At 46.3% G+C, this 21836-nt stretch overlaps 1 protein-coding gene and 1 long non-coding RNA gene across 3 annotated transcripts in view; one reads left to right on the forward strand and one right to left on the reverse strand.

The window, feature by feature from the left end:
• The window catches only part of LOC138843838 (uncharacterized), a 51528-nt gene that overhangs the window by 4808 nt on the left and 24884 nt on the right, over positions 1–21836 (reverse strand). Inside the window, exon 2 of one of the 2 annotated variants that reach the window (XR_011378888.1) lies at positions 19699–19976. The exons of the other annotated variant lie outside the window; for it this stretch is intronic. This is a non-coding gene — a long non-coding RNA (uncharacterized lncRNA). The remainder of the gene's footprint in view (positions 1–19698; positions 19977–21836) is intronic. 2 annotated transcript variants of the gene reach the window in all.
• On the forward strand, positions 10015–10254 carry LOC100354742 (centromere protein X). Its single transcript, XM_002722543.1, has one exon. It carries the CDS (start codon positions 10015–10017, stop codon positions 10252–10254), a length of 240 nt encoding a protein of 79 aa, XP_002722589.1.

Below are 21836 nucleotides of genomic sequence, written 5' to 3' on the forward strand. Positions count from 1 at the left end.
GCATGACACAAACCATCAGGCAAATCATGCTCACTGGAGTTATGTAATAGCAGGGGGACAAATTAACATTTTGGAGGATGAAGTACAAAATTTATGACACATAGTATTTTAGTAGCTCCCCTAGCCCCTGGGATCAAAGCTAATCTGGCTGTGGAATAAGAAGAGGAATCAGGATGAGAACAACGGAGTGGGAGAGAACTGGAAGGCAGAATGGAAAGAAGGATTAAAGAAGAGGGAAGAGAAGAAGCATTTAGTTTAGGTCACCTTTTTCCTAGAACAACATGAGAGGGAAGTGTAGGATTGGAGAAAGGTAGAAACGGAGAAAAGGATTGTTCAGGTAGCTCAGTTTCAAGTGGCTTTCGTGGAATTCTCCTTGCCTCTGATGAATCTCACGCAATGTGGTACATACCATGGTACTGCTGATCTGTGGAACTCAGAATGGTGGCAAGATGCCAGGGCTACAGTTTTAGGGTCTAATGAAGACACTGTCACTGAGAAAGAGAGGTAACTTGAAACCACCCAGCTACTTGACATGCAAGGTAAGCTATCAATCCATTTTAAGCACCTCACCAAAGGATCTCATCCTAACTGTTCTCTTTCTATCTGAATTTGGACAAACCTTGGTTCTGCCCCAATAGGCCAAAGCAGAATGTAAATACAAAGCAATTGCTAGTTGCTGATATGATTTCTTCTCCCAAGCCCCATAGTCAAACAGAGAAGGACTCTGAGCATAGAGAGCAGCAGAATTTTGGGCATGCAACATGCTTCCAGGGAAGGGCAGGGATGGTACGCCTGGGATGGGTACCTTCTCCATCCAGTTGGAATCATGTTAAAATTATCAACAGGAAGAGCCGGCGCCGCGGCTCACTAGGCTAATCCTCCGCCTAGCGGCGCCGGCACACCGGGTTCTAGTCCCGGTCGGGGCGCCGGATTCTGTCCCAGTTGCCCCTCTTCCAGGCCAGCCCTCTGCTGTGGCCAGGGAGTGCAGTGGAGGATGGCCCAAGTGCTTGGGCCCTGCACCCCATGGGAGACCAGGAAAAGCACCTGGCTCCTGGCTCCTGCCATTGGATCAGCGCGGTGCGCCGGCCGCGGCGGCCATTGGAGGGTGAACCAACGGCAAAAGGAAGACCTTTCTCTCTGTCTCTCCCTCTCACTGTCCACTCTGCCTGTCAAAAAAAAAAAAAAAAAATTATCAACAGGAAGTAACAATAAAAGATTCCCTAGCACTGTCACACTAAAGCTCCACATTCCCACAGATTATAGACTCAACAGATTCAAAAGTGGACAATGGTATTTATCAATCAGCACCCAATGTTTTCACTCCTGCCTCTCACTTTATCGTCCCAGAGTCACTGCATTTTGGAACAGTATTGCCCTTTACTGCCCATACCAAGTGCAACTGGCATACAGCTGCAGACACAACTGTCACACCCCATCCCACACTACAGATGCCCATTTTTAAAAGAATCAGTGAAGAAATTCCTGGCTTCAGTATGGTAGCCTCAGTGAGTGTAGAAAGAATCCTAGGTCCTCTGAACTGATCAGGAATTACCATCAAGGTGGCTGAGAACTTCTACCCACCTGACTTCTACTCACCTCCATCTCTGCCTCTGCCTTCATTGCTATGACTTGCGGTTTAGCTCTGAGCCTGACTTCCAAGACATGAAGAAATTTTGACCCAGGGTGAAGCTGCTGACTGCCCATCAGTGGGAACAAGCTCATTCCTCTACTAGAAGCAGCTAGCCCACCTGCTTCAGCACCCATCCCTTCCTTCACAGCCTTCTTCTTTCTTTTTTTCAGTTTGTAAACATTTTTAGTTGCATTGATTGATTGTTTTTCATATGTGAAATCAGCTGTGCATTCCCAAGTTGCTTTTTAAAATATTTATGTATTTATTTAATATTTAAGAGGAAGAGACAGAAAGATGGAGGGAGCTCGCAACTACTGGTTCACTCTCAAAAAGCCCACAGGGCTGGGCTGGTCTGAACCAGGAGGTAAGGAACTCCACCCAGGAGAAGGATTAAAGAAGAGGTAATGGACTAAGCATTTAGTTTAGGTCATCTTCTTGCCTAACAAAGCACGAGAGGGAAGTGCAGGATTGGGGACAAGGGAGGGTGAAAAGGATTGTTCAGGTAGCTGAGTTGCAAGTGGCTTTAGTGGAATTCTCCTTGCTTGTGATGACTCTCATACAACATGGTGCATACTGTGGTATTGTTGGCCTGTGGAACTCAGAATGGTGGCAAGGTCCCAAGGCTACAGTTAGAGTGTCTAATGAAGATATTGTCCCTGAGAAAGTTAACTTGGAATCACCCAGTTACTGGACATAGGTATCAGGACCTCAGTTACTTTTTAAAAAATGATGTATTTTATTTATTTGAATGGCAGAGTTATACAGAGAGAGAGAGGGAGAGAAACAGAGAGGTCTTCCATCTACTGGTTCACTCCCCAAATAGCCGCAATGGCCCCAGTTGGACCAGGCTAAGACAGGGACCAAGAGTTTCTTCCAGGTCTTCCCCATGGGTACAGGGGCCTAAACACTTGGGCTGTCCTCCACTGCTTTCCCAGACACATTAGCAGGGAGCTGGAGTGGAAGTGAAGCAGCTGGGACTTGAACTGGCACCCTTATGAGATGCTTATACTGCAGGCAGCAGCTTTACCTGTTAATTTTTTTTCCACAGTGCTGGCCCCAGGAACTTAGTTACTTGAGGAATTATCGCTGTGTCCCAGGATCTACCTTAGCAGGAAGCTGGAATTGGGAACCTGAGGTGGAAATTGAACCCAGGCACTCCACTGAGCAAGTCACCTGTCCCCTGCCCCCACCCCAGTGCTGTCTCTCACTGTCATTCCCACAGCTCCAGTCCTGAAGCCTTCTCTGCCTGGCCCTCTCTGCTATCTCCAATCTAGGACTTTCAGTCAGTTATTCTGCCTTCATGGAAGACTGCTTGCTATCTGGACTGGCTGACTCTTTTTTTACCCTCCAGAGTTCAATGCAGGTTATCTTCTGTGAAGATAACCCTGAATCACTCTTCCTCTCTGGTGGGTTAAATGCTCCCTTATTTGAATTCTCACAGAGCCCTGCACTTCCCTATATTGTAGGCTACTCCCCATCTATTTACTTCCAAAAACCCCCACTAACCTTTTAACTCCTTCAGAGTTCAGCTGTGCATTTATTTCCATATGTCCAACTCCTAACACAGGGAGACTACATAAATATTTGTTGAATAAATAACCAGAATCCCCCATCTAATGACTAACCACGTCCTCACCAACACAGTAAATAACAGTAAAATAAAAGCTGGCAGGAATATCAGTTTTCCAGGCCAATCATCTGTCTTGGTAGCTTCCCCACCCTCACTCTGAAGCCCTCCTTCTGCTTCCCCCCAAGCCCACCCAGTCCTCACCCAGACCTTTCGCTCCATGTGCTCTGGGCCTTCCCTTAGGTAGTTGTTGGCTAAGAGAACACTAGTGTCTTCCTGGATTAGCAGAAAGAGAGCACAGTGTGTCCTTGGACACAGCTTCCTTTTTCCACTCCTCTCCCTAAATCAGGAGCATGTTGGCTGCTAGCATCCTTTCCAAATCATGCTAATTCGGCTTCTGCCCCCATCCACCCAGCTGCCACCTGGACTGAGGAGTGAACACAAAACCTCAGAGATGGTATAAAGGTGAGAAGATAATTCAGTTGGAAAAACAAGATTTATGCCAGCAAAATACAGAGGTTGAGGCGATCAGTATTTTTGCTGGGAATGCTGACAGGAGACTTGATGGGACTTTGTCAGCCTAGTGAGCTGTTACAATTTGGGGAAATATGGTTGGAAGCAAAATGAATTGAGAGGTTGTCTGCTTGGAGTCAGAGCTGTGAGATCTCTGGAAGCCCTTCCTGCCCTGGGATTCTATGCTGAGGTCAGATGACCTTTCTGGGACCCGAGTTCCACTGGAGCTATTTTGATCTGCAGTAAAATAGTTTAGAGTTAGGGGAGGATGGGGAAGCACTGCTCCTAAAGGAAGCAATTCACTAGGTCAGGATGCCCTGAGGCAACACTGAGAGCCAGACAATGGTCCTCAGTGTCCAGGATGCCCGCATTAGGTGGGGATCTCAGCAGAGAAGGGGGCAGGGCTGGGACCCTCAGATAAAGCCACAGAAGCTTCCCATCTCCCATTTCTAACCCCTTCTCCTATTCACTGCAAGAGGCCTATGGACCACACTAAATCTTTAATGGTTGTCACTTTTGCCATTTGACTGAAGCTCAGACAGATCAGGACACTTGTCTGAGGTTCCTAGCTAGTAAATGTGACATCAGTGCTACTACACCTGTCACTCCATCTCCCCCAGCTCCCCTCAGAGGGAATCATCCAGTAAGTTGGCTGGAGCAGGAGAGGTGCAGCCTAGCCTACATTTGTGCCTCCCCAGAATTGGAATAAAAAGGAGCACTGAGTTCTCAGTGTCCATCAGATACATGCACAAGGCATACAGCACCATCTCTGAAGACCACCGTACATAAAGGTGTCCTTTTTCCTAGCCTGGGCAGTTCCTCCCAGAAAGTGAAAACAGGAAGGGCTGTGCAGAAGAAGCAGGGCTAGATAGAGAGCCTGAACAGGAAATGTGTCCTGGAATAGTGGAGAGAGCTCTAGATGGGGTCAGAACATCTGGGTTCTTTTTCTAGTTAGTGCAGAACAGAAAAAGAAGGAAGGGGGAGCAGAGTAGAGGTATTAGGATAAGTGAATGCCCCCTCTTACCTCTGCATTTTATAAATGCAATCATTGGTATAAAGGAACATTAAATATAAAGTACCCCATGTACTGTTTTCTAAAAATCCTCAAATTCTTGTGTAGCTGAACCTCTAGCTCAAAATGTTTGATAGATTTTCTCTCCAAAAACTGGTTGAAGGAATTGCTATAGAACCCCAAAACTGGGTCTTCTTATCTGACATACAGCAAGCCGATCACTGACACTAGGCTGATGGGGAAAGGTAGATGTTTATTTCAAAGTACAGACAAGGACTCGGGCAGCTAACACTCAATTCTCGGACTCTCCAAGGAAGTAAATGCAATGGACCTTCTTTAAAAAAGATTTATTTTCTTACCTACTTACTTGAAAGGCAGAACAACAAAGAAAGAGGGAGAGACAGAAAAGAGATCTTCTGTCCTCTGGTTCACTTCCCAAATGGGTGCAAGAGCTAGGTCTGGACCAGAATAAAGCCAGCACACAGGAACTCCACCTTGGTCTCCCATGAGAGTGGCAGGGGCCCAAGAACTTCGGCCATCTTCTGCTGCCTTCACAGGATCCCGAGAAGGAAGCTGGATTGGAAGCAGAGCAGTCAGGTCACAAATCAGCACTCTCAGATGAGATGATGGTGTCACAAGCAGTAGCTTAACCTGCTGCACCACAACACCAGCCCCAGGGCAGTGTGGGATCATCTCATATGTGGAACTCTGGTTCATCCACAGTGCACAGGCCTTCCTTTGGTTGGTCAGTGGTAGGGGCCAGCATGCTGCCTTTGGAATGGCGAAGATGAGCACCAGTCTATCTAGATCTAAGGAAAGATTGGGTATTAGTTTCTTTGTTTGGGGCCTAAGAGTTCCTGCAAAAGCTCTCAGAACACAGTCTAGCATTGAGATATTAACTAGGTTAACTATAGGGGCATTTCAAGTCTTTATGATTCGGGGTCTCTAACCCTTGTATCACTCCCTTAGTTTAATGAGTTCATCTTTACAGGAAGAGATATTGGAGCCCCATAAATTAAACATCAAAGATATTGGGGTAAGGGACTAAACTTCATTCCCAAGGTATAATTTTTGGTGTTCAAATGGCTCAGCCTAAGCATTGAGGCATCCTAGGATTCTCTGATTCCCATTGATCAAATCACTCAGCTTCATCAGGATCTTGACAAGGGATTCTAAGTTGTGGTGCAGCAGGATAAGCAATGGTTCACAACACTGGCACCCCATATTGGAGTGCCAGCTGGAGTCCTGGCTGTTCCACTTCTGATACAGCTTCCTGCTAATGCACCTGGGAATGCATTGGAAAATGATCCAAGTCCTTGGACTCCTGTCAGTCATGTGGGAGACCAGGATGGAGTTTCTGCCTCCTGGCTTTGGCATGGCCAGACCTGGGTGTTGCAGTCATTTCGGGAGTAAACCACCAGATGGGAGATCTGTCTGTCTCTGCCTCTCTCTCTTTTTATCTATCTCTGTCACTTTGCCTTTCAAATAATAAATAAATCTTCTTCTTAAAAATGTGTGGTTCAAATTAAAAAAAAAAAATCTCAACATGATCAGTCTCTGCCCAGCTATCTGCTCCTGAACCCTAGGCTCCTGACATGAACAACCTCAACACCAGTGTCCTGAACAAGTCACTGGATCTCTGCAAACTCCAAGTCCTTTGCAAACTCCACATTCTAATCACTGGATCTTTGCAAACTCCAAGTCCTTGAATTAGAATACCTGATACAGGGGCTGGCGCTGTGGCGCAGCTGGTTAAAGTCCTGGCCTGAAGCGCCAGCATCCCTTATGGGAGCCAGTTCTAGTCCCAGCTGCTCCACTTCTGATCCAGCTCTCTGCTATGGCCTGGGATAGCAGTGGAAGATGGTCCCTGTACCCATGTGGGAGACTCAGAAGAAGCTCCTGGATCCTGGCTTCAGATCGGCGCATCTCCAGCTATTGCGGCCATCTGGGGAGTGAACCAGCAGATGGAAGACCTCTCTCTCTGTCTCTACTTCTCTCTGCAACTCTGTCTTTCAAATGAATAAAATAAATATTTAAAAAAAAAAAGAATACCTGGTATGGCTCTCTCTAACCCATGTCTCAGGTCAACACTCAAAACACAAAGACCATCTTATTTGCATCAGATCTTCAACTGAGTGGTTGATGAATTCATCCACTTCCCTTGCTTTCCATTGTCACTCCTGCTTGTTTTTTCATTGCTATTGAAATGGGGATCATTTTGACCTCATCCTGTGTGATGCCTCAGAGATTTGCTAATTAATGATGGTGACACTTTGTGTGAATGTGTAACAGAGATGGCTGGTAGTGTAATGACCCAAAGAGACAAAGGAGAACACTTTGACCTTGGCAGACCATTGGGGTGACCAGTTGCCCCAGTTCTTGTCCATTGCACACTCAGTGAGAGGCCTGTCCTTGATTTTCATTGTTTCTAGCCCAGCTCTCTTCTTTTGGCAGGACACATCCCCTGGCACCTGGCCTGGAGGCTGAGTCCCACCCCACTGTCTCACTCTGGAGGATTCAGGACAGCTGCAACATTTGGGTCCACTGCAAGGTCAGGTGGCCACCAGTTGCTTGTTGCCAAGGTTCTCATCAAATTCTTCCTTTTCCGAGGTTCCCATCAAACTCATATAGTGAGAGGCAGAAATATGATGAAGGGTGCTTCCCTTGCTTTTTCCCTAAAATGGGAAAATGGAGTGCAATGGTCACTGGCAGTGAAAAAAAAATCCAAGCAAATGACCCCATGCCAGCAGGAGATCAACGGGCAAAATCATCACATCTATGAATGATCCTCTTTAACCTGAAATAAATTGATCGTTTGGGCCTTGACCTACTTGACTGTGTTGAAGTTGCAGGCTGTTCAAAAAGACAAATGCACAAAGCTGTGTCTTTGCCTCTCTGACTTCATTGAAGGCCTTGGCACCCCTCACACCAAGTCTCACTGTCATCCTGGATAACTTCAATGTCCAAACAGACTAATTACTTACAAGCCAAGAATTACACCCCTTTGGTGTGTTATGAAACTGTTTGAGAAGATTGTGACTGCCTTTTTTTTGGTTAAGAAACATATATAACTTATTAGTGTATTTCTCATACAAGAAAAGTATATACAAATTACATTTATATTAAATGAAAGCATATATTAACCATATAATTTTAATAGCATTTAATATATACATATATGATAGGTGATGATGTAAACTACATTTCTTATCGTGGAAAATAACCTAAAGTTTAGACAAAATAGAAGTATATGTGATGAAATACATTTTTTAAAGATTTATTTATTTATTTGAAAGTCAGAGTTACACAGAGACAGAGGAAGAAAGAGAGAGAGAGAGAGGTCTTCCACCCACTGGTTCACTCCCCAATTGGCCGCAACAGCTGGTGCTGCACCTATCCGAAGGCAGGAGCCAGGAGCTTCTTCTGGGTCTGCCATGTGGCTACAGGGGCCCAAGGACTTGGGCCATCTTCTACTGCTTTCCCAGGCCATAGCAGAGAGCTGGATTGGCAGTGGAGCAGCTGGGACTTGAACCAGTGTCCATATGGGATGCCGGCACTGCAGACAGTGGCTTTTACTCGCTACACCACAGCACCGGCCCCTTATGACAGTTTTTTGTTTCTGTTTTTGTTTTTGTTTTTGTTTTTACAGGCAATTAGACAGTGAGAGAGAGAGACAGATAGAAAGGTCTTCCTTCCATTGGTTCACCCCCCAAATAGCTGCTATGGCCGGCGCGCTGCGCCGATACAAAGCCAGGAGCCAGGTGCTTCCTCCTGGTCTCCCACACGGGTACAGGGGCCCAAGCACTTGGGCCATCCTCCACTGCCTTCCTGGGCCACAGCAGAGAGCTGTACTGGAAGAGGAGCAACTGGGACTAGAACCCGGTGCCCATATGGGATGCCAGCACCGCAGGTGGAGGATTAACCAAGTGAGCCACAGCATTGGCCCTGACAGTTATTTTCAAAAGCCACAGGAGAGACTACCAGACCCTTGGCCTCACTTAAAGTGGTCTTTGTCTCCACTCAGATCCAGCTACTGTTTCAGGCCCACACCCCTGCTTCTGCCACCAGCAGGAAGCATTTTAACTCCTACAGCCTGATCTCAGGTGTTTCCAGCGTTCTCTCTCTTCCTATCCCCACAGCACCAGCATATCTACCTCACTGCTCACACCATAATTTTTTACAAATATTTATTTATTTATTTATTTATTTGTTTGTTTGAAAGGCAGGGTTATAGAAGAGAGGGAGATACAAACAGAGAGAGAGACATAGATCTTCCATCGGATGGTTCACTCTCAAATGGCTTCAAAAACCAGGGTTGGGCCAGGCCAAATTCAGAGCCAGGAACTGCATCTTGGTCTCCCACAAGATAGAATGCCCCAGTATATTACCAGGGAGCTGGACTAGAAGGAGAGCCACAAAACTCAAACTGGCACTCTGATATGGGATGCCAGCATCACTATGCTACCACACCAGTCCTGACTAGGATAAGTACTGATAACTGCTTTTTGCAGAGGGAAAGCCAACCAAAGCCTGAAGCTGTGACTTCAGGCATGGGAGAAGGCCCCTTGTCCATATAATCACAACTTCTGGATTTTCCAGAATTGTCTTAACTTTATTTTTTTTAAGATTTATTTATATATTTGAAAGAGTTAAACAGAGAGAGAAGAGGCAGAGAGAAAGAGGTCTTCCTTCCGCTGGTTCACTCCCCAGTTGGCTGCAACAGCTGGAGCTGCACTGATCCGAAGCCGGGAGCCAAGAGCTTCTTCTGGGTCCCCCACGCGGGTGCAGGGGCCCAAGGACTTGGGCCATCTTCTACTGCTTTCCCAGGTCATAGCAGAGAGCTGGACCAGAAGTGGAGCAGCCAGGTCTTGAACTGGCACCCATGTGGGATGCTGGCGCTACAGACCAGGGCATTAACCCACTGCGCCACAGCACTGGCCCCAACTTTATTTATTTATTTTTTTAAGATTTATTTATTTATTGAAAGGCAGAGCTAGAGAGAGAGAGAGAGAGAGAGAGGGGTCTGGCCAGAGCTGTGCCTATCCGAAGCCAGGAGCCAGGAGCTTCTTCCAGGTTCCCCACGCGGGTGCAGTGGCCCAAGTCCTTGGGCCATCTTCTACTGCTTTCACAGCAGAGAGCTGGATCAGAAGAGGAGCAGCCGGGACTAGAACTGATGTCCATATGGGGTGCCAGCTCTGCAGACCAGGGCTTTAACCCACTGCGCCACAGCACCAGCCCCAGTGTCTTAACTTCAAAAACTCTATTCTGGGGAGGACTCATGGAGCAAAGGCCATGGAGGGATCTGGCACTGGCTTCCGGAAGGAGCTGGTGAGCAAACTGCTGCACCTGCACTTCAAGAACGACAAGACCAAAGTCAGCGGTGATGTGCTGCAGCTCACGGCAGAGTTGCTAAGGATTTTCACCATGGAGGCACCAGTCCACAGGGTCTGGCAGGCCCAGGCAGAGGATGCGGTCCAGGTGGGTGTGGAGCAGCTGGAGAAGGTGCTGCCTCAGCTGCTCCTGGACTTCTAGACATGGCCATCCCAGGAAGCCCGTGCATAGCTCTGGTCTCAGAGGGTCTGGAACAGTCAAACTAGCACATGCACCCCATCCCGAGCTTCCTCCAGCCACAGAAGGGGCAGAATCACTGCCACCTGTCCCCTCCTGCACCCCTGGCCCTGGTACTGACTGCCGAGCACAGGAGGAGGTGTTGGCCCACAGGGGACAGCGCCAGGGTCCTATGGTCCCAGGAGGCAGGTGCTGGAGGAAAGGCCAGCCCCCTTGCCCTCACTGCCCTCAGCAGCGACTGCAGCCCGTGTGGTTGAGTGCAGGGCCCCTGGCAGTGCTGTGTCCTCCCACTTGACATCGAAGCTGCAGAGTGACCTTTTAGCCATTTGACGTTCCCCTCAGAACACGCTTTCCTGAGCCACACATTTGTTCTCACAAAGCAACATCAATAAATCAGAACTATCCCGGGGGGGGGGGGGGGGACAAAAACAAAAACAAAAACAAAACTCTATTCTGGTTTGTCCTAAACCTATCATAGTGCCAACAATTCCTTTTCCAAACCACACCTAGGAGTAAGCCTCTTACATCTAAAATCAATAATAATAATAAAAATATCTGTTGGCAGATAATGTGTCTGTATCTTCTGTTTAAAAAGATGTGGTCAATGAATCCAAGTTTTTCAAAAAAGTGATAACCCTTCAGCTTGCTCTAATCTACAGTTCCGTAACTAGAACTTCATTCCTTTTTATCTTAAGATGTGGTCAGACCAGTAAGAGAGCAAATATCCCATAAGAAATCATATTTCAATGTTTCCAGACATCTGTGGGAATCTACTGTAGGTTTTCACTGAAAGCAGAGTTTTAATCAAGACAAGAAAAGGCAAGAGCATAAGCCAGCTGCCTAACAAAGGTCTAGGATGGTGTTTCTCAACTGTTATTATCACTCCTTTAGAAAGTGTTCTGGTTTTTCTGAGAGGCAGAGAGATTGAAAAAGAGACGGCTCCCATCTGCTTGTTCACTCTCAGTATGTCTGCCACAGCTGGAGCTGAGCAAGGCTGAACTGGGGGACTGGGAACACAACCCAGGTCTCCCATGGGTGTCGGAGACCCAACTTCTTGAACCATCACTGCTGCCTCTCAGGGTCTTCATTATTTGGAAGCTGGCATTGGGAGCCAGAGCCAAGTACTGAAGCCAAGCATTCCAATGTGGGATGCAGGTGGGGCCAAATGTCTTCCCCAGGAAATTCTAATACCACAAATACAGTGTTTGTCTTTTGTGTGCTATATGTGTATCAGTGCTTTCTACATTAAAAAGAATATGAGTTTTTTCAGTCCTCCAAGAATCAATCCCCCTGCTTTGGGAAGGGGCAATATATCCCTTCTCCTCCATTGAGAATGCAGTTGAGAAACCATGGTCCAGAGGGAAAATAATTCTAAGAAAGTGAGAGACACAAGACAAACTCCCTGCATGGCACCACCTTGCCTGTACAGCCTCTTCCTGCTACTTGGACAGCCAGTGCCAGGCTGCAGGAGTGGAGTCAAGCCAAGCCAAGCATATTCTTTCCTCACTTTGCATTGCCCATTCCACTGGCACTGCCAGTGTCTAAGTTAATGGGTCCCCAAGAAAGATCCCTGACCAAGCCATATATACTAGCAGGACCATTCAGATGACCCAGAAGGTAATAATCTAAAGGTTTGTGGGACGATCTGAACTTTTCTTTTTTTTTTTTAAAGACTTATTTATTTACTCAAAAGAGTTACACAGAGAAGGACAGAGAGGGAAGGAGGGAGAGAGAGAGAGAGAGAGGTCTTCCATCCACTGGTTCACTCCCCAATTGGCTGTAATGGCCGGAACTGCACCGATTAGAAGCCAGGAGCCAGAAGCTTCTTCTGGGCTTCTGGGTCTCCCATGCAGGTGCAGGGGTCCAAGGACTTGGGCCATCTACTGCTTTCTCAGGCCACAGCAGAGAGCTGCATCAGAAGTGGAGCAACTGGGAGTTGAACCTGCGTCCATATGGGATGCCAGCACTTCAGGCAGTGGCTTTACCCACTACACCACAGTGCCAGCCCCGATCTGCACTTTTCACCTGTGACGATGGAGGGAGCGCCTGGCAGCAGGAAGCACATGACTGGCAAAAAGAGAAAAGGAAAACTAGTTCCACACTCCCCTGGAAGGCCACAAGACACAAAGTACTTGGCTGGAGCCAACGCTAGTTTTTTCATAATACTGGTAACTGCCTTGGTAACTGGAAATTACAAACTGCTTGATTTTACAAGAACCCCCACAGATGAAAACTAAGAGAAGGAAAACAGAGAAATTGGAAATCCTATGCAGCTGAGAACCACAGATAACAAGCTGTCCCCCACAAATGCAAATCTAGATGAAGGAAAGATAAACAAGGTAACGCCAGCTAGGGTTGTCCAAGGAAACAAGAAAGAGTCCTATAAATATAACCAGAAAAAAAATATTTATTTTAGCTGATGAGATCACCACACATGGCTCATGATAGGGATCTTTTGTTGCTCCCTTAATTGAAGCTTGGAAGAGTGCAAAAATGAGAGCAGAAATTAGACCTACTGGCCCACAAGGTTCCAATAAGCTACTCCATGTTTAATTAAATGCAGCTGAAGTCATTACCACTTGATATCAGCAATCTAGATTGTGGCCTATGTTTTCATTGACATGCTGCCCCCTCCCTGCCTCAGTATCAAACTGGTTAGTGGTTTCCCACACTGAGAAACAGAGCAAGAGAGGCCAATGGCCAAGAACTGGACACAGGCCTGGCAGGAGGGAGAAAGGCTGAACAGACTCCCAAGATCTGCTTCCCAGCGACTTCTTGTCTCTGAAAGATATTCACCACACAGGATGGGAGCTGAGGAAAGCTGGAAACCTCCACCAATACTGAGTGCCTGCTATGTGCCAGTAGAGTTCTGGCCACTGGGAATATGGGAGTGAACAGGACAAGCCCCTGCCTCAAGGAACTTTTCTTCAGAACTAGAGATGGGAGACTTGGGGAATAGCTGGAGACAGACGACATAAATAATGAATATATGAGATAATTTCATGTACTGATAAGTGCCACACAGAACAAAAAATGGAGAGAGAGATTTGGGAGCTCCTGTAGCTCAAGAGGTTAGGGTAAGCATGTCCAAGCAGGTATTACTAAAGTTGCAACCCGGGGAGTGGTGAGTGTTTGGTCTAGCAGTTAAGAGGACTTTATACACATCACAGTACCTGAATTCAAGTTGACTTGGGCCTGGCCCAGCCCCAGTTGTTGCAACATTTTGGGGAGTGAACCAAAATTTAAACTTTAGAAAAATTTGAGTGTGGGAGGAGAGAGAGAGAGAGAGAGAGAGAGAGAGAGAATCTTCCATCTGCTGGCCTACTACAGATGTCTGAGTCATCTGGGACTGAGCCAGGCAGAAGTCAGGGGTCTAGAACTCAACCCAGGTCTCTTACATGGTTGGCAGGGAACCAAGTACTTCAACCATCACCTGCCACCACCCATGGTGTACATCATGTATAAAGTCATTGTGTGCTGAGACTATAAAGGATGACCTTCTAGTGAGGCTGAGTCTGACACAGGGCTGGAGCTAAGCTTTGAAACGTAGTCTATAGGAACTCATTCATCCTCAAACCAGGGACCACTATTACCTATAATCCCCAAACCTCGGCATGGTACAGCAGGTTAAGTTACTACTTAGGACACACACACCTCCTATACCAGAGTGTGGGTTCAAGTCCCAGCTACTCAACTTCTGATCCAGCTTCCTGCTAATGCATTCTGGGAGGTAGCAGACGATGGCTCAAGGGCTTGAGTCCCTTTTGCCCATGTAGGAGACCCAGATTGGAATTCTGAGCTCCCAGCTTTGGCTTGGCCCAACCTTGGCAGTTGCAGGCATTTGGGGAGTGAACCAGCAGATGGAAGATTTCTCTTTCTCTCTCTCTCTCTCTCTCTCTCTCTCTCTCTCTCCATTGCTTTTTGAAGTAGATGAGAAGTAAATAATTGTTTTTAAAAGTTAAAAAAAAAAGTTAAAAATCACCAGACCTTTGTATCTGTGTAATGAATACTGCCCTAAGACTGCTCACACAATACAGATGAAGTAGCACTGACTCACCTGCTTTATCTGATGAGGATCCATCTATGTCATCAGCAGGAAACAGCAGCAAAAGACCTCAATAGGCTTCTGTTTCTTTGGTTTTTGGGGTGGGTAGTAAACTGTCTTTTGAGCCAAGAGAAAGTGTCCTTGAATCCTAATTGGCTTTCATGTTGCTACCATCATCATCACTGGTTGTGCACATGGGGAAGAACTAATTGGGAAAGATTCGGCAGAAAGACAGCCAGAAAGGTCACGCTGAAGTCCAGCCACATCTTTCTCCCCTGACAATGGGGCCCATGTTCCTCTCGTTCCTTGTACAATAGAGCAGTCTGTTTTGTTACTAATCATTTTCAGCCTTAAACAACGCTAAGGCCAGACTTCCTCTGAGGCCTTATGGGACCTGACCCAGCATGGGCAGAAGCGTGTCCTCCATAAGTGGCAAGCTAGGGAGTGACTAGAGAGACTCAGGGTTGAACTCCAAAGATATGTTCCTTATGCTGTTCCAGATGGAAGAAGCCAAGACTTGATCTGTGCTGGCAAAGTTGTTTTTTAAACTGGAATTGCTGGTAAAGCTACTTCCCTAAAAGGCAACTCAGATCCTGCCTTCTGCCTGTCTTTCCCTGGAACTGTGGCTCCCTGCCATTCATGCTGCTGCTGAGAAGTCTCTAGACTCTCTAGGAGCCAGGGTTTTCTCATCCACTTGCCTCTGTCCCAATCCCTTAACTCCACTCAGCTACCCTCTGCCCATTCAGGACAAAGCTGAGCATTTGGAAAACTTTTCCATTAGTGTTGTGCAAAAGCAAAATGGCCCACATGTAACTTCCATCTTCAGACTCTGGGATGGCACAGGGGTGCCCTGGAATCACTTCTTAAAAGATTTAAGTCCAGCCCACGACACTGCTCAGCCTTCACCTCTGTGGTCTGATCTGGTCTCAGAATATCCCTGGTCTATCAGATCACTTGAAAATCAAATTTGGTTATCTCTCTGAATGGCTGTGATTCACTCAAAGTAGGATGGTTGCCATAGCTTAAAAGGAACATGGGTTCATAGGGGACCTGTGGGTCTTATTCTCTCTGCCCTCTGTGGAGAAGTTATATAAAGTAAAAGAGGGGAAATGAAGGAAAATCCTGCCAATCCTGAGGCCTCCTAAGGCTTCCCGGGTTTTGGTAACTGGGAATAGGACTATGGCCCAGGCCTCATATCTTGCCATCCTTCTCTGCCCTGGATTTCTATGAGTCTATCTGACTTCCCAGGCCAAGGGATGGTAACAAGAAACAGAGGAGGCATTACAAATCCAATAAAATTGAAATAATAAAATATTTGAGTCAATAAGGGACATCCATTAAGGGCAATATGAAGCAGGTAAAAATTGGAGGGATTGGTGCAGGTATTTGGTGCCCTGGGATCAAATCCCAGCTCTACTCCTGACTCCAGATTCCTGCTAATGCACACCCTTGGAGACAGCAGTGATGGCTCAAGTGGATGAGTCTCTGCCATCCACATAGGGTACCTGGATTGGGTTCCCAGTTCCTCACTTTGGGCTGGCCAAGACCTAGCTGTTACAGACATTTTAAGATGTTAAATTGAATCAACATCAAAATTATTTTTATATACTTTATTTTTTTTAAGATTATTTATTTGAAAGAGTTACAGAGAGAGGGGGAGAGAGAGATCTTCCATCTGCTGGTTTGCATCCCAAATGGCCACAACAGCTAGAACTGAGCCACTCCAAATCCAGGAGCTTCTTCTGGTCTCCCATATGGGTGCAGGGACCCAAGTACTTGGGCCATCTTCCACTGCTTTCCCAGGTGCATTATCAGAGAGCTGGATGGAAAGTGGAGCAGCTGGGACTTAAACCAGCACCCATATGGGATAAGGCACTGCAGAGGGTGGCTTAACCCGCTATGCCACAGCATTGGCCCCTTTATACGCTTTCTTAGTGTTTACATTTGTTTACCATCACTCAACTCATTGTTATCATGGAAGGGCAGGCATTTAGCACAGTGGTTAAGGCCTTGCTTGGGATACCTGCACCCCAATTAGGAGTGCCTGGATTTAATGTCTGACTCTGCTTGCTGCTAACATGCACCCTAGAAGGCAGATAGCTGTGGCTCAAGTACTTGGGTCCCTATCACCTACAGGGAAGACCCAAATGGAGTTCCTGGCTCCTGGGTTTAACCTGGCCCAATACCAGCTGCTGTGGGCATTTGGGGAGTGAACCAGTGGATGGAAGATCTCTCCCTCTTACTCTGTCTCAGTCTGCCTTTCAAATAAATCAAAACAAATGACTTTTTTTATTGGAGGGTTGAGAAAGGAAATGAGTAAGAGGAGTTGGGGAGAGATACTGAAGGTATAGGGAGCCCAATTTAATAGCAATAGCAAGCTACACTGGTGTTTCCTGAGCTCTATAAATGGAAAAGGGCAGAAAGGCTTTCTGTTTGTCTTTGGATGGTAGGAACTAATCCTCTTGGAAAAGGAATGGGTTCTAAAAGGATCCAAGGAATTAGACCAGACTCTGCATGATTCTGCAGAAGCAAGGGAATGTAAACCCCAGCCAGAGCAGGTTACCACCAGGATGCCTTTGTAGCTGTGCAGGGGCTTTCTATATGGTCCTAGATCTGTCGTTTGCTTCCTGGATTCCTATAGTTTCCTTTTTTATTTAAATTTAAGATTTCTTTCCTTATTTGAAAGAGTGACAACAGAAAGGGGGAGAGATCAACAAAGAGAGATACCCTTCATCCAATTTTTCACTCCCCGAGTGTCCACAATAGCTAGGGCCAGGCCAGGCCAAAGCCAGGAGCCCAGAATTTCATTCAGATTTCCATTTGTCAGGAACCCAGGTACTCGGCCATCATCTGCTGTTTTTCCAGGCACAGTAGCAGGAAGCTGGATCAGAAGTGTGAAGTAGCCATGCACTCTGATATGAGATGTGTGCATCCCAAATGGCAGCTTCCTTTCTTAAATGCACTAGCATGTGGTGGAGACTCGAGAGCTGCATATATTACAGATGCTCAGGTCCTGGAGAAAAGAAAATCTTATTTGTTTATCCTCATTAGCTTGTTTACAGTTCATAATGCCCCTATCTTCTCTTTAACAAAAGCAATGTAGGACGTGACTGTATGGATAGAGCACACACCAAGCACCAGAGGCTGTGAGCAGCAAAATAACTGATCTTCTGGAGAATGTTCTGTTTGAACTCGGCCATTTGGCTGTTCATTTGTTTCTTTTTCCTCCTATAAATGATAGTCCGATTTTGACCCAATTGGAAGCCCTTCCAAATGCTACCTAGTTACAGCTCAAGTTCAGTTTGCTCAAGTTACCATCTTGAAGCAGAATGGCAGTCAGTAAACTCACAGGTTTTCAATGGCATATTCTATGTGTATCCATCCCGACAAAGAGCACATCACATTTTATACAGTCATAGGACTTTGAGTGCCCAAGTGCCTTAAATAGTATGCAACAAAGAAACCAAGTCATTTGCCCAAGGGCACCATCAACATTCTTATTTCTACTCAGTCTTTTAGCATTTAATGTTCATGAATAGATTCCATTCTAACTTTATTGAATAAATGAGTATTTGAAAGGCAGAGAGAGAGAGAGAGAGAGCACGTGTGTGATCTTCTATGCACTGGTTCACTCACAAATGCCCACAACAGCCAGGGCTGAAGCCGGGAGCCTGGAGTTCAATCAAGACCTCCCACATGGGTGGCATGGACCAAAGCACTTGAGCCATTACTACTTGCCTCCCAGGGTGCATGTTAGCAGAAAGCTTGAATTGAAAGCACTTGATTCCAGGCACTTCTATATGGAATGCAGGTGTCCCAAACAGGGTCTTCACTACTGTGCCAAATGCCTGCTCCTCCATGATAACAAATAAAAGATTTCAGTGATTATGACCAAATCTATGCAGCAGTTAAAAAAAAAGTACACAGTAGGAAATCACATAAAAATAATTTCTATGTTGATTTAGTTTATAATCTTAAAACATCTGCCAGAAAATCTGTCAATATAAACCTGACCTTTGGAGCAGTGGGGATTAATGAGTAGTATCTGACAAGTCATAAAGGCTAGAAAATGGATGTCTAATACAAAGACAAAAGCACAATCTGCTACCTCAATGAATGTATTACTGCAAACAGGTTAATAGACAACAACTATCCTTTTCACACACATGAACATGATGTGTGACATCAGTCACTTTATTTATGTGTAATACTTTCAGAATGTTTTTAGCTTTGGGTGCCTCATTACTTTTTTTTAAAAAAGATTTATTTTTATTTATTTGAAAGAGTTACAGAGAGAGGTCTTCCATCTGCTGATTCACTCTCCAATTGGCCGCAACAGCCAGAGATGCACCGATCCGAAGCCAGAAGCCAGGAGCTTCTTCTGGGTCTCCCACTTGGGCGCAGGGGCCCAAGGACTTGGGCCATCCTCCACTGCTTTCTCAGGCCATAGCAGAGAGCTGGATTGAAAGAGGAGCAGCTGGGACTAGAACTGGCACCCAGATGGGATGCCGGTGCTTCAGGCCAGGGCTTTAACCCACTGTGCCACAGCGCCGACCCCACTTTATTACTTTTTAATCCCACTTTATCCTTGAAAGAAAGAGTAGGTAGAAGTGAGTATTTTTTAAAAATTAAGCCCCAGAGAAGTAAAAATGACTGGCTTAAGATTTTACAGGAGGGATCTATGCTGTGGCATAGTGGGTAAAACCATTGCTTATAGTGCCGGCATCCCATATGCGCGCCGGTTCAAGTCCAGGCTGCTCCACTTTCGATCCAGCTCTGCTATGGCCTGGGAAAGCAGTGGAAGATGGCCCAAGTCTTTGGGCCCCTGCACCCTCATGGGAGACCTGGAAGAAGCTCCTGGCTCCAGACTTCGGATGAGCCCAGCTCCAGCCATTGTGGATATTTGTGGAGTGAACCCAGTGGCTAAAAGAACTCTGTGTGTGTGTGTGTGCGTGTGTGTGCCTCTGCCTCTTTAATGAAGAAATAAATCTTCAAAAAAATTTTATAGGAACAACATGTGGATCTGGGAACAGTCTAGGTCTAAGGCCTGTGGTAGATCCAAGGCTTCAGGAAGAAGTAAGGACAATGGGGTGGGATTGATACTGGAGAAGTAGAGAAAGAAAGTTACTGAGGGCAAGAGACTGGTTTTATTTTCTCCTGAAGGTCTTCTAGCAGAAGCCATCAGCCAAGAGCAGCAGAAGCATTGCTCGGAGAAATAGGGGCAGGAAGAGGCAGCTGTGTTCCAACCTGCGCACAGCCTGGGGCTAAGAGTTGTGCTGAGCAGTTCCTAGTGTTTCAGTGGTACAGGCTCTATTGAACTTCACCATCAAGAGGGTCTCCTTCCTTCTCCTGTGCCCACATACCTTGAGCTTGGCAGGAATTCAACCTGGCCTGTAAGAGTCCCCTCAGAGCTCCACTTTTGGGAGTTAGGGGACTGGAAGTGGAGGCAGGAAGGAGGAGCAGGGGGTAGATTCCATCTCCCGGTCAGAGGGTTGGCCCTGGCGAGGACAGTCTCACTGCTGGGGATGGGCGTTCCTGGCAGCTGGCTTTGGCCTTTGTTTCCCTACACTCTTCTTTTGGCAGTCAGAGGCTTTCACTGTTGTGCTGTCACGGTCACATGGTGAAATCTTTGCACAGCTGCCTGGGGAAAAAGAGTGAGGGAGAGACTGAGATAGAGAGAGCGCCCGCTCTGTTCTTTCCATATATGAGGCTAAACAATTATTATTGGCATGATTAAAAGCCCATCAAAGTACTCTGTCCCTGAGTCTTATCCCTAGTTATATAACAAACTACCTCTCACCCTACTTTTGGATTTTTTTCACTCAAAGCATTTTCTGCATGCCCCCCACTCAGCATGCTTCTATTGACACCCCTAATAGTCCCACCCTGATCACACACACTGTCACCTGTACAGCACAAAGGACCTGTGTATAATCACTACACTCACTGAAAGGAAACATTTTAATCAACTCAATAACATGTGCATATGATGTTGGATAAATGGCTCAATTTTTTTTTACCCAGAAATTACCAGTGGCTCTTGCACATACACACACACCACCTCCACCACCACCTCTTTTCAAACTATTTTTTAATTTTATTTATTTTAAAGACACAGAAAGAGAATATCTTCCGTAATTCTCCAAATGTCTGCAATGACCTGGGCTAGGCCAAGCCAAAGCCAGGAGCTAGGAACTCAACACAGGTCTCCCACATGTGTGACAGGGACCCACTTGAGCCATCACCTGCAACCTCCCAGGGTGTATTTGAGTGGAAAGCTGAAATCTGGAGGAGAGCCAGAATTTGAACCCAGGAACTCTGATATGAGATACAGGTGTCCCAAGCAATGTCTTACTCACTGTGCCAAATACCTGCCCCTTACTACTTTAAAGTTTTGCAATCTGTCCTCGACCTCTCTCTCCAATATAAAACCCTGGATATCTATCCTGTTTCTCCACAATCGCCACACGTCTCCCATCAGTAAAGTGACCTGCTGTGACCAGATTTTACACAAGCATGGTTTTTAAAAATGTCTCGCCATCTTCAGTGGTAAATCTCTTCCTTATCTTTCCCGTGGCCCCTTGACTGCAGCTCCAGGGCTTCTGTGCTTCCAAGACCACTAATGGCATTGTCAGCCACTGCAAGCAGCAGCAACTGATGTGGCTGAGAGTCCAAGGAATGATCCATGCTGCCCCAGGATATCTCACCTTGGTCTTTACCTGTTAGCATCACAAGTGGTCAATAGCAATGTCATCTTACAGAGTATTGTTATGAAGTGAGGTGACTGACTTTTTTAAGCAATTAGAACAGGTCTTAAATATTCAAAGCTTTGTGTAATACTGTAATTAGCATCAGTACATCTGGTAAGTATCAGGAAAGCATCATTCAGTTAAAGGTGACATATTTGGGGCTGGTGATGTGCTGTAGCAGGTAAGGCCGCTGCCTGCAATGCTGGTATCTCATATGGGCGCTGGTTCGAGTCCCGGCTGCTCCACTTCTGATGCAGCTCTCTGCTATGGCCTGAGAAAGCAGTAGGGGATGGCCCAAGTACTTGGGCCCCTGCACCCATGTGGGAAGATCCAGAAGAAGCTCCTGGCTCCTGCCTTCAGATCGGCACAGCTCGGTCCATTGCAGCCAACTGGGGAGTGAACCAGCATGTGAAAGACTTCTTTTCTTTCTCTGCTTCTCCTTCTCTTTCTGTGTAACTCTGACTTTCAAATAAATAACTAAATATTTTTAAAAAATAAGTAAATACATGTGACTTTTAAAAATTTATTTATTTTACCTGTTTGAAAGGCAGACAGGGACAGAGACAGACAGAGATCTCCCATTTGCTGGTTTGCTCCCCAGATGCCCACTTCAGCCAGGGCTGAAGCCAGAACCCCAGAACTCAATCCAGGTCTTCCATATGGGTGGCAAGAACGCAATTAGTTGAGTCACTACTGCTGCCTTCCATGTTCTGCAGTAGCAGGAAGCTGGAGTCCAGAGCTGGAGCCAGGTA

Source organism: Oryctolagus cuniculus, chromosome 9 (genome assembly GCF_964237555.1).
Source record: "Oryctolagus cuniculus chromosome 9, mOryCun1.1, whole genome shotgun sequence".
Lineage (NCBI taxonomy): Eukaryota > Metazoa > Chordata > Mammalia > Lagomorpha > Leporidae > Oryctolagus > Oryctolagus cuniculus.

Excerpts from the sequence above, each read along its gene's own strand:
- LOC100354742 (XM_002722543.1), top strand. The coding sequence starts at position 10,015 with ATGGAGGGATCTGGCACTGGCTTCCGGAAGGAGCTGGTGAGCAAACTG.